The sequence below is a fragment of the Berghia stephanieae genome, chromosome 13 (genome assembly GCF_034508935.2).
Source record: "Berghia stephanieae isolate SIO BIC M18660-M18661 chromosome 13, UCSD_Bste_1.3, whole genome shotgun sequence".
NCBI lineage: Eukaryota > Metazoa > Mollusca > Gastropoda > Nudibranchia > Aeolidiidae > Berghia > Berghia stephanieae.
The window spans coordinates 2,604,384-2,617,559 of record NC_088372.1 but is presented as its reverse complement, the minus strand read 5'-3'; the positions used below and the strand labels follow the sequence as shown (position 1 = coordinate 2,617,559).

Sequence of the window (13,176 nt, the reverse complement as noted above, 5' to 3'; positions counted from 1 at the left end):
CAGTTCAAATCCTTTTCACCATCCGACTGATTTTGTCATTTGTTTCAAAGGCAATACACCACTGACCAGCGTGTCCAATCGTCCAGTGACCTGTGAATGGACAGATGTCGGCACCCTTGCCTTTGATGTTCACGTCAACAAACTGAAAGTGTGCGTCAACGGAGTCTGGAGACAGGTGCGGGTCGCTTCCGGTGAGTAAGATCGGAACCACCGTGAAGTTGGAGAGAAAAATAAACTGAGTAGATGTCACTCATATATTATAGATAGTATGCAGATGACGTCACTCAGGCCTTTGTTATTGTGTTTGCCATCCGCGTTTGTGAGTTGTTCTCACTAAACTGTATTAACCAGACTATAAAAGTTCATGGTTACACAGAGTTTGTGTGTTGGTCCGTTATACTTCCGGATGGCAATGTTGTGAACTCCTTGGCCAAGCGCATTCTATCTATAGGGAATGAGCTTAGCGGAAGAGTAGCGTCCCTTGATTGGACGTCACCTTACAGAGAGAACATCAAAATGGTTTTGCACATGCGTCTCTCTCGTGCTTGCGTTCGGTGAAGTGTCTCATGCCGCACAACCAACATGACGTTCTCTCTCTAATAACTTTTCCGCTCGTGACTTCCAATCAAGGGACTCTACTCTTCTGCTAATCTCATTCCCTATAAAGGAACAACACGAAACAAACGTTTCGGCCCTTGGCCTTCGTAAGGAGTTTTTTGTCTCCTGGCGAAGGCCAAGGGCCGAAACGTTGTTTGTTTTGTGTTGTTCCCTTATATATGAGTCACATCTACTCATTTTATTTTTCCCTCCATTTTACTGGCTCATTTAGGCACCTCTAGCTTTGGTTTCATCGTGAAGTTATAGCCTGACACACTGACCAAAAAATGACGTCAAAATGCCAGTCCTAGATGATTCTAATGTCAGGCTATATGTGACCCATCGTCTCAAAACGGTATTATGTCGGAATGAACCACATGCTTAAAAGCCGAATTAAATGTTAAACTGGTCAAAAATATAAATTGTTGGTATTAGCACCCTAAAATATGGTATCCGTTCTCCTCAATAAAACATACAAATTCAACACAAGTCTTATATTTCTGGCTATAAATTCAATTTTCAACATCTTAACCAACCCGACTTAATACCGTTTTGAGGCGAAAGGTCACATTTGTAATGGGCTTTGAGTGATATTGCTCTATATATAGAAGCTCTGGCTTATCTCATGTTTGCAGTTGCATATAACGTTACTTCGGTACTCTCATACATGAATGATAGGATGGTCTTTGGTTCTCTCTTCTTCTTCTTCTTCTTCTTCTTCTTCTTCTTCTTCTTCTTCTTCTTCTTCTTCTTCTTCTTCTTCTTCTTCTTCTTCTTCTTCTTCTTCTTCTTCTTCTTCTTCTTCTTCTTCTTCTTCTTCTTCTTCTTCTTCTTCTTCTTCTTCTTCTTCTTCTTCTTCTTCTTCTTCTTCTTCTTCTTCTTCTTCTTCTTCTTCTTCTTCTTCTTCTTCTTCTTCTTTCTTCTCTTCTTCTTCTTCTTCTTCTTCTTCTTCTTCTTCTTCTTCTTCTTCTTCTTCTTCTTCTTCTTCTTCTTCTTCTTCTTCTTCTTCTTCTTCTTTTTTCTCCTCCGCCTCCTCCTCCTCCTCCTCCTCCTCCTCCTCCTCCTCCTCCTCCTCAATCATCTCATCACACACTATAGATAGAACGAAGTTGACGTCACTCGGATCTTTGTTATTGTTTTTTTTTGCCATCCATTTTTCTGAGTAATTCTCACTAAATTGTATTAACCAGACTATAAACGTTCAAGGTTACACATAGTTTTGTGTGTTGGTCCTTTACACTTCCGGATGGCAATGTTGTGAACTTCTTAGCCAAACACATACTATCTATACAACATCCCCAGATCGCCGACGGCTGGATTATCTCATCCCCCACCAAACCATCAACACAAGGCAATGGTCTTTGGACGTTGAGGTCTTTGACATGCGTAAAGAGGGGAAGTTCGCCATCTTCGCCACGGCAGGCGTGGGGTCTTCTAGAAGTGGCCTCTACCGATGGGAGGATGACAAATTCGTACTCTACCAGTCCCTTCGCACCGACGCTGCACAGTCGTGGGAATTTTTTGAGATTAAGAAACAGGTGAGGCGTTTAGACACTGTGAAAATATAACAGAAGAAACCTTTGCAGTACTCTTAAAAAAAAAATAAAATAAAAAAAATATAAAAAATAAAAAAAACCCAAAAATCTACCCCTTCCCCCCCCCCCCAAAAAAAAAACAAAACAAAACAAAACAAAACAAAACAAAAAAAAACACATTAAAAAAATTCACTAAAAAACGGAGTATAATAATAATAATAATTATCATTATTGTTATTATTATTATTGTTATTTATTATTATTATTATTATTATTATTATTATTATTATTACTATTATTATTATTATTATTATTATTATTATTATTATTATTATTATTATTATTATTATTATTGTAAATGTCTTTTACTCAGAGATAACGAAATTAGAATCGATTGAATGAAGGTGAGAATTAAGGATTTCTTACACTCTTGAGTTTTGGAATTTGAACTTTATTCCCAACGCGCACTCGCAAGCTCGTGTAACGATTGGGACTACGTCTGAAATTCCAAGAGTTTTTAAGAATTTACGATTCTTTCATTTCTTTGTATTAATTAAACGAGTTATGTTTCATCATCATCCATCGTGTCTTGTGCTCTTGAGCACGTTGCCGGTCGGCTGTCTCCACGAATCACGATCCTCTGCGGTGCGCATGAAATCTGTGTTGCTTTTTAAAAGTCACATTTGGCCATTCTTAGGTTATTAAAATAAGTCATTCCTTGTCTTCCTCTAGCTCTCTTTCCTTCGATCATCCCAGATGTTACCAACTTTTCTATTCCGTATCTTCTCCACACATGTCCCAGAAACCGTAACTGCCTCTTTCTGATGGTATCGATCAACATTTTTCCCTTTCTCACCTTCTCCAACACTTCCTCGTTCGTACACCAGTCTGTCCATGATACCCTCAACATTGTTCTATACACCCACATCTCAAATACCTCTAACCTCCTCGTATATTCTTTGTCAAGCGTCCACGTTTCACAACCGTTTCTATTACTTTCATTCTGGTCTTCAACTTGTTTGACACAACTGGTCACATTTTATGGCACACGTTTTTTGCTAATGCTATTCTTTGTTTTATATCTTTAATGTCACGCAAACGTGCGTCATGGGTGATGATAGTGCCTAAATATTTAAATTTCTTTACTTGTTTGATGGTCTCTCCTTTGCTTAACAAGTAGTTAGGTTTATATTGATTGTGCCAAATAACACTACGAGCTCGCGGGTATGTGCTATTGCACGATAAAAAAGTTTAATGAATACAATGAAATGAAAGAATATGTTTATTCCACCCCTCCATGTACGATTCTTAGATATTTTGTGACCAATTGGATGGTAGATCTAGCAGTACTTTAATTCGCCGTAATTTGTCATTTTCTCCATCTGCTTGAATGACAATTTGACCACAAAAAATAATAATAAAAAAAAAATAAAAACAAAAATAAACGTTGGATTTGTATTCATGAGCACCATTATTTTAAATCGCCAATCAGCTGTCTTTTACACCATATTCTATTGTAAATTAGTAAAAATAAGCAACAATATTCTGCAATCTTTGAATAGTTTTTTTTTTTTTGTTCAACACGTTCAAATAAGTATTCAACGATTACGTTTTTAATGAAGAAATAACAGGGTTTTTCTATAGGGAATGAGATTAGCGGAAGAGTAGCGTCCCTTGATTGGACGTCACCCATAGTCTGGGACGTCACCGGCGGAAAAGTTATTAGAGAGAGAACGTCATGTTGGTGGCACGCATGCGTCTCTCGCCCTCGCTTCCGTTCTCTCTCTAATAACTTTTCCGCCGGTGACGTCACAGACTACGGGTGACGTCCAATCAAGGGACGCTACTCATCCGCTAATCTCATTCCCTATGGTAGGGATAGAATAAACATGTTTAATGTCCATGACGTCCACACAAAAATGTCATCCATTTTTCACAACCCTACCCCTAAGTCTGACCCCTCCCCCGATATGTCAATTTCAGTTTTTCCTTGCAGTGGCCAACTACGGGTCGGACCCTTTCACTGCTGCCAACTCGACCATCTACCGTTGGAGCCCGAACAGACGTAAATTCCGCGCCTACCAGCAGATCGTGACGTACACAGCCCGTGATGTGGAGGCGTTTACCATTGATGGGGACAACTACCTGGCTGTCGCTAATCACGCCAAAGGTACAGCTGATGATGGATGTCCTTCCATCTTAATTAACCCTCTCCATACCACCTATTGGAAAATCGTCACATTTGTTACGATGCAACCGTCACTTTTCTCATCCAGATTTTAGTTCTTTTTGCTATAGCTATAAAAACTTGACATTCTGTAATAGAGCTCGTCATATTGTCGATGAAAATTATGTATAGGATGTTCTTGTTGCTTTTCGTTGGAGTAAAACATGTCTGTTTTTGTATTGGTTGGGTGTGAAGTGCTGTTGAAAATTCTAAAAATGGCTGGTGAGGAGAGGGTTAAGTAGTGAATTCAGTCTAGTTTTCGTGCGGCTAGGTCAAGTGGTACGACACTCGCTTCTCGGATCGGAAGGTCCTGGGTTCGAGCCTCGCTTAGCGCATAGTTGAGTCCTTTGGAAAAGACTCTTTACTCACATTCTCTCACAGTGCTCAGGTGAATACCTGGCCGTTAACAGCGTTGTTCTGTCCGAATAAAATGCAATATCACCTAAAAGGCGTCATGTCTCGTCCTACATGTTAAATGTTGCTGCTGGCCTGGGACCCCCTGTAAAGCGCTTTTAGACTTCGAGTGGATATTGCGCTATATAAAAAACTCATTAAAATTAGTTATCCCCTCCTTCGTCATTAGTCTTTAATTCCAACTTTTCCCTCTAACATTTACTCCCCTGTCCCTCTCCCTCTGTGGTCAAGCCTATACCTCCTTTGTCCAAATCTTCTTCTTCCATTAAGGCCAAAGTTCCAGGCTGAAGATTGTATGGCCGTTTTTTCAGTAACAGGGGTTTTAGAGGGAAGCAGGGAGCGATTTTTTGAAGTCATCAGTCGAAAGGGCTCGTTTACAAGTGGTTGGTAGGAAGTTCCAAAGTCGGATGGTGTAGGGGAAGAAAGAGTAAAGATGATGGTTTGTTCTTGAGTGGGGGATTTCAAGTAACTGTCAAATGTCATCGTAAACAAGTGTTTTCTTTAAAAAAGACCAAAGGCCGAAAAGTCGTTTGTTTTGTGTGTTCCCTTATATGTGACCCTTTGCCTCAAAACGGTATTAAGTCGGGTTGGTAAAGACGTTGAAAAATTGAATTTATAGCCAGAAATATCAGACTTGTGTTGAGTTTATACGATTTGTTGAGGAGAATGGCAACAATATTTTAGGATGCAAATGCCAACAATTTATATTTTGACCAGTTTATCATTAAATTCGGCTTTTAAGCATCTGGTTCGTTCCGACATAATACCGTTTTGAGACGATGGGTCACATATATGAGTCATATTTACTCCTTTTATCTTTCTCTCTCCATCTTGTTGGCTCATCTAGGCACCTCTAGTTTTGGGTTTTAAAAACTCTTAGGTCTGTGGAAAGCTTGATGCCTTTTGATTTCATATTTTTTTTCCCCAAATTTTCTGCAGCTATGTGATCTAGTGCTAAGACAATCGCTTTAGGATCGGACAGTCTCGCTCGGCGCATAATTGAGTCTTTGGAAAAGGCTACTCTTACTTCACTCACATTCTCTCACTGCACTCAGGTGTAAAATGAGTACCTGGCCGTTAGCTGCGTTGTCTTTATCAGTAAAAAAAATTGTAACAGGCGCCATGTCTCGTTCTACATGCTACGTGTTGCTGTTGTTCAGGGGCCCCTTAAAATGTGACCCTTCGCCTCAAAACGGTATTAAGTCGGGTTGGTAAAGATGTTAAAAATTGAATTTATAACCAGAAATATCAGACTTGTGTGGAGTTTATACGATTTGTTGAGGAGAATGGCAACCATATTATAGGGTGCGAATGCCAACAATTTATATTTCTGACCAATTTTACATTAAATTCGGCTTTTAAGCATCTGGTTCGTTCCGACACAATACCATTTTGAGACGATGGGTCACAAATGCGATTTGAGTACGTTTAGTGGATATTGCGCTATACAAAAGCTCAAATTGATTTTTTTAAAAATTGCAATGAAATAGAATACTCTTCATTAGTCGTAACGTCACTTCCTTCCTAATGACGCATGGTAACTTAGTAACAATGGGTCTAAACTATTAGAACAATGGCGGACGCCGTATGAAATATTTCTCCGGCGAGCATAAAGGGTATCCAGAGGAAAAAAAACCCACATACATTTGATCATGTTTTGACTTTTACACATTCTGATCACAAGACATATGAAAAGTTCTAGCCAGCATGAAAAATAAAAAGTAATGATTTTCTTTGTTTATAACCAAGATGGCCGCCATTGCCGGGCGGCTTGACATCAGACTATTGAATCGTATTACTATCACTTTCATTCCCCCAAACAGGTAACGTCACTAAAGTGGACTCCATCGTCTACAAATGGTCTAGAACAGACCGGAAGTTTGTCGAGTTTCAGCGCCTGGAGTCGATAGGAGCCTATGATTGGACGCATTTCGTCGTGGATGGATATCACTTTCTGGCCTTGGCAAACGCATTCACGGGCTCTACCACCCTGGTGTTTTCCGTGCTTTTCTTTTGGCAGGACAGCCGCTGGGTGAAGTTTCAAACCATGGAGGTGAGGGACTCAGGAGAGCCAATATAAGTCCTTCAGGGACATTAGGCCCACGGAGCGGGATTTTTATCCCGGTTATATTATTATAACGTTAAAGAAACAATAGTGATTGATTGTTATCTTTTGGATAGGAAGTTAGTCGATCAAAATACTTTCCGCTATATCTAACAGATCCAGCTACCCAATCATTTCTCAGAAAGACAAGGTTGATGCCTATCCCTCTTTAAAAAAAATTGGCTTGGCACGTGTCCCACCGACTTTCACAACGAGCGAAGGATTCGATTCTATTATGTCTTCTTTGAGCACGGCGGCACAACGTTAAGGTTGGCAGTTTGACGTCATTTTTTAGGTTTGTGTATCGTCTAGTGAGTTGTCGATAGTAGAGCTCAAGGAAACAAGTTATTTCACTGGTTGAAATTTTAAATAAAACTCACGATTTGTTTTTTTTTTTTATTATTTTTTTTTTTTGTGGCAAAAGACTGGCATTGTGACTTCATTTTTAGGTCAGTGTCAGGCTATAACTTTAGGATGGCTACGATTATAGTCGGTCATTTTTGACCCTTTGCCTCAAAACGGCATTAAGTCGGGTTGGTTAAGATGTTGAAAATTGAATTTATAGCCAGAAATATCAGACTTGTGTTGAGTTTGTATGTTTTATTGAGGAGAATGGATACCATATGCTAATGCCAACAATTTATATTTTTGACCAGTTTAACATTTAATTCGGCTTTTAAGCATCTGATTCGTTCCTCATTTGGTTTTGCGCATGCGTCTCTCGTCCTCGCTTCCGGTGAAAACGGCATGAAACACTTCAACTAAAGCGAGGACGAGAGAGACGCATGCGCAAAACCATCTGACGTTCTCTCTGTAATCTCATTTCCAATAGATAGTTCGAAGATGACGACACTCATGTCTTTGTTATTGTTTTTTTTTTGCCATCCGCGTTTATGAGTAATGCTTACTGAACTGTATTAACCCGACTATAAACGTTCATGGATACACACAGTTTTTGTGTGTTGGTCCGTTATACTTCCGGATGACAATGTTATGAGCTTCTTAGCCAAGCACATACTATCTTTCGCCTGTTACTGACATCAAAAAGACTGGCATTTTGACGTAATTATTTGGTTTTTGCATCGCCTAGTGAGTTGTCGTTAGTAGAGCTCATGGTTGAACTATTGAATAGAACTCACGATTTGTTTTCTTTGTTATGAGCTTCTCAGTCATTTTTGCCTTCCCCAGACGAATGGCGCCACAGACTGGGAACACTTCATCATCGAGGATGACCACTATCTGGCGGTGGCCAACGCTTTCAACTATGGCAGCCAGAACTTCAAAGAGATAGACAGTTACCGGGTCAACTCAACCATCTACAAGCTGGACAGAGGAAAACGGGTTTTCGTCAAATATCAAACTATTCTGACAAACAGGTGAGGAGATGATTACGCATTGTGCGGCTTTGTGGTCCAGTGGTATGATGACACTCGCTTTTGGATCGGAAGGTCCTGGGTTCGAGCCTCGCGCTCGGCGCATAGTTGAGTCCTTGGAATCGAAAAGACTCTTTACTATTCTCTCACCGTACTCAGGTGTAAAATGAGGAGAGGAGAGCAAGGAGGAAAAAGAGGCAGCAGAACCAAACACCAAACACATAGTCAAACTTTGTGTGCAGCAACTGCGGTAGAGACTGTCATGCAAGGATCGGTCTGCTGAGTCACACCCGTCGCTGCTCTCAACAAGACTGATGAGACCAAAGTCATACAGGGCGCAAACCTTCGTTTCTTGAGACGGAAGGATACCAACTATTCATTTGTCGAGATTACTTTTCTGAACTAAATTATGAACAAAGCGTACATGTTGCTATGGATGTTCGGTAAAAAAATATCTATATATTTGTCTTAAGTGGCGGGTATGATATTTTTAAAAATGAAAATAACAAAACTTTATGAAATGAAGAGTTCGATCACCCACCGCTGCGCTGTGTGGCCTTTGCAGGTCACCTCGCCCTAGCTCAATTTTCGGCGCTGCACTGCGGTTTACGCCTTAGTTATTCCAGTCTTCCGCTTGAATAGACCCTAGCGACACATTTCCCCCTATGGGACGAATTATTATATGATTAAATATTTCTGTACTTTAGTCTTTACTCAATTAATTCATTTTGTTTTCCTTTCCAGTGCAATTGACTGGGAATACATGCGGATCGGCTCTGACCACTATCTGATGGTATCCAATGCACAGAACGGAGGATCGGGTTCTCGCCTCAGAAGTGTTCTTTATAGGTGGCAAGGAATGGACAAGTTTGTACCCGTTCACTCTCTTCACACCTTGCCTAACACTGACTTTGAGGTGTTTAAGGATAAGGACCATATCTATTTGATAACGTCCAATGCTAAAGGAGATGAAGCACAAGTTCTAAAAGTTAGATTTATTTGACGAGAACAAATGTGACCCTTCGCCTCAAAACGGTATTAAGTCGGGTTGGTAAAGATGTTGAAAATTGAATTTATAGCCAAAATTATCAGACTTGTGTAGAGTTTATACGATTTGTTGAGGATAATGGCCACCATATTTTAGGATGCGAATGCCAACAATTTATATTTTTGACCAGTTTAACATTAAATTCGGCTTTTAAGCATCTGGTTCGTTCCGACATAATACCGTTTTGAGACGATTGGTCACAAATGGTATGGTATTCTACAGACGATTTATAACTGACTTGTTTTATTATTCACGCAATATTGTAGCATAATGTAGACCGTGAAAATATGGACAAGGTAAAGAAGTGAATCAGACTGACCGCGTCACGCAATATAGTATAAGTACTCATAGGGAATGAGATTGGCGGAAGAGTAGCGTCCCTTGATTGGACGTCACCGGCGGAAAAGTTATTAGAGAGAGAACGTCATATTGATTGTGCGCATGCGTCTCTCGTCCTCGCTTCCACCGAAAGCGAGGACGAGAGAGACGCATGCGCAAAACCAATTTGGCGTTCTCTCTGTAAGGTGACGTCCAATCAAGGGACGCTACTCTTCCGCTAATCTCATTCCCTATAGACCACGAAAGCATAATTTATTGATGCAGTAAAGTGCGTGCAATATTTATGCTAACCGGATTACGCAATGAAGCAGGACGTGCAATATTTATGCTAACCGGATTACGAAATGTAGCAGATAGATCATGAAAGCATTGAAGCAGGACGTGCAATATTTATGCTAACCGGATTACGAAATGTACTGCAAGGGCAATACTTGTGCTAACTGGCTTATGTAATGTAACATATAGACCATGAAACATTGAGGTGGTACGGGCAATAATTATGGTCACCGAATTGAGCAATATAACAGATAGACCAAAAAAGCATCGAAGCAGCACGGGCAACAAGTATGCTAAACGGATTACGCAATATAGAAGATAGACCATGAAAGTTACGCAACATAGCAGATAGATCATAAAAGCAGCATGTGCAATAATTATGCTAACCGAATTACGCAATATAGACTCAACATAGCAGATAGACCATGAAAGAATTAACCAGTAGATTTTGGACCAATCAAAACTTAAAATTTGTGACACACCTCCACACGTGCTCGGACAAACATATAATTTGGTTGTTTATAAAGAATAACGTGAATGAAATCGCCCTCTCTCTGATCATTGTTATTGTTTTTTATACCGCCAGATGGGTGACTAGTTATCACAAGATTTTCTCCATCAGATTTTAAACGGTTATATTTATACATAGTTTTCTGTGTTAGTTCCATTGACCAAGCGATTGAACGGTGGGTATTTTATTTAGACACATACCATCGATAATAAAACCGGTGTAGTTTGCTATGGCTACCAATCACTACTATTGTTTACATAATGACGATTCTCCGAGAGGCGTGGTTATCTACCTGTTAATTGAAGCAGTACGTGCTAAAGTCCGTGCAATAGATGCTGTGAGCTTGGCTAAGAAACTCGCAACATTGCCATCCGAAAATATAGCGGACCAACACACAAAACTATATGTCACTTCGGACTGGTAAATACAGAAAAGTGAGAAGTACTCATAAATTTGGATGGCAAAATCAATAACAAAGACCTGAGTGATGTCAACTTCGTTCTATCTATAGATAGTATGCGCTTGATAAGAAGTTCACAACATTGCCATCCGGAAGTATAACGGGCCAACACACAAACTATGTGTAACCTTGAACGTTTATAGTCTGGTTAATACAGTTTAGTGAGAATTACTCATAAATTTGGATGGCAAAATCAATAACAAAGACCTGAGTGATGTCAACTTCGTTCTATCTATAATTATGCTAACCAGATTCCGCATTACGACAGTAGGTAGACCATGAAAGCATTCTTGAAGCAGTACGTGCTAAATTGCCTTCAATAATTGGATTCAATAGTCTGATGTCACGTCGCCCAGCTACGGTAGCCATCGTGGTTCTAAACAAAGAAAATCGGTACTTTTTATTCTTCATGCTCGCTAGAACTTTTCATATGTCTTGTGATCAGAATGTGTAAAAGTAAAAACATGATCAGATTTATAATGTTTTTTTTCCCTCTGGATACGCTTTTATGCTCGTCGGAGAAATATTTCATAAGGGTGTCCGCCATTGTTCCGATAGTTTAGAGCCAGTTACTAAGTCAATCGGTACTTTTTATTCTTCACGCTGGCTAGAACTTTTTCATCACATGTCATGTGATCAGAATGTATAGAAGTCAAATCATGATCGGATTTATAATGTTTTTCTCTTCTGGATAAACTTTTATGCTCGTCGGAGAACTATTTCATAAGGGCGGCGATGGAGATAATGGCATCCGCCATTGTTCCGATAGTTTAAAACCAGATACTATGCATCATTACAAGGGAAGTGACGTCACGACTTAAAAAAACCTTATTAGAATGTGTTCAGAAATCGTTTCCTTCAAAAATCGATCGATTAAAATGACCCTCGTCTTGTTAAAAAAAATATCAAACCTGGGATTTCCTGAAGCTCCAAGTTTGAGATTTTCTGTCAAAATTAGAGTCAATTTGATCTATCAAAATGTGGACGAGTTTTCTGGCTAAATTGCGGCGCTGCACTGCGGTTTACGCATGCTTTTTTTTCCAATCTTCCGCTTGGAAAGACCCTGGAGACAAATTTCCCCAATGGGATGAATAAAGGAAATAATTTTTTTTTCTTTCAGACAACAGGGGCATTATAGATAGTTCGAAGATGACGTCGCTCAGGTCTTTGTTATTGTTTTTTGCCATCCGCGTTTATGAGTAATGCTCACTGAACTGTATTAATCCGACAAAAAACGATCATGGATACACACAGTTTTGTGTGTTGGTCCGATATACTTCCGGATGGCAATGTTATGAACTTCTTAGCCAAGCGCAAACTATATATAGAATGCCTTTTTCTGACACATCAGAGCAATATCAGACCACAGTATTACATAATAAATGGCAAATAGCATTTACAACCCAGCCGTGCTCTGAAAACAAAACAAAAGAAAACAAAACAATCAAAACATAACAAAACAAAACGTGATTTTAAAAAAATGGCCAAAAAACTCGTTCTTCAATTTACATTAATCGATTAAAAATGAACCTTCATCTTGTCTTAAAATCTCAAACCTGGGACTTCTTTTATAGACTTCATTCTGTGTGGGATTCCTGACCTCCCATAGTGGGCAGGGAGGCACTTACTGTGTTTTCTATCCCTCCTATATCTGGGTGGGGTTCCTGACCTCCCATAGTGGGCAGGGAGGCACTTACTGTGTTTTCTATCCCTCCTATATCTGGGTGGGGTTCCTGACCTCCTATAGTGGGCAGGGAGGCACTTACTGTGTTTTCTATCCCTTTGTTGTCTGGGTGGGGTTCCTGACCTCCAATAGTGGGCAGGGAGGCACTTAGTGTGTTTTCTATCCCTCTGTTGTCTGGGTGGGATTCCTGATCTCCCATAGTGAGCAGGGAGGCACTTAATGTGTCTTCTATCCTCCTAGATCTGGGTAGGGTTCCTGATCTCCCATAGTGAGCAGGGAGGCACTTAATGTGTCTTCTATCCTCCTATATCTGGGTGGGGTTCCTGACCTCCCATAGTGGGCAGGGAGACACTTATTGTGTCTTCTATCCTCCTATATCTGAGTGGGGTTCCTGACCTCCAACAGTGGGTAAGGCGGCACTCACTGTGTCTTCTATCTTCTTATATCTGTTTTCCAACATTCAATCTGTCTTTGTCTTGAAATGAGATTACTTGGTTTTGTCCTGGCCCTGGCCGGATACCCTGGCCGAGAGGGAAACTATCAAATTCATAATTAATTTTGGGAGACGACATTTTTTTCCTTGCAAATCCCTGTTATGCACTGTATTA

General features: G+C 40.0%; 1 protein-coding gene across 1 annotated transcript in view; it reads left to right on the top strand.

Annotated features, from left to right (window-relative positions):
* LOC144958573 (thrombospondin-type laminin G domain and EAR repeat-containing protein-like) overlaps positions 1-9,732 on the top strand; it is a 90,359-nt gene extending 80,627 nt beyond the window's left edge. The window contains exons 6-11 of the mRNA XM_078890643.1: positions 51-191; positions 1,900-2,135; positions 4,116-4,302; positions 6,597-6,826; positions 8,066-8,253; positions 8,995-9,732. Of these exons, the coding sequence (XP_078746769.1) occupies positions 51-191; positions 1,900-2,135; positions 4,116-4,302; positions 6,597-6,826; positions 8,066-8,253; positions 8,995-9,253 (1,241 nt within the window). The 3' untranslated portion in view covers positions 9,254-9,732. The remainder of the gene's footprint in view (positions 1-50; positions 192-1,899; positions 2,136-4,115; positions 4,303-6,596; positions 6,827-8,065; positions 8,254-8,994) is intronic.
* Positions 9,733-13,176: the final 3,444 nt, after the last annotated feature.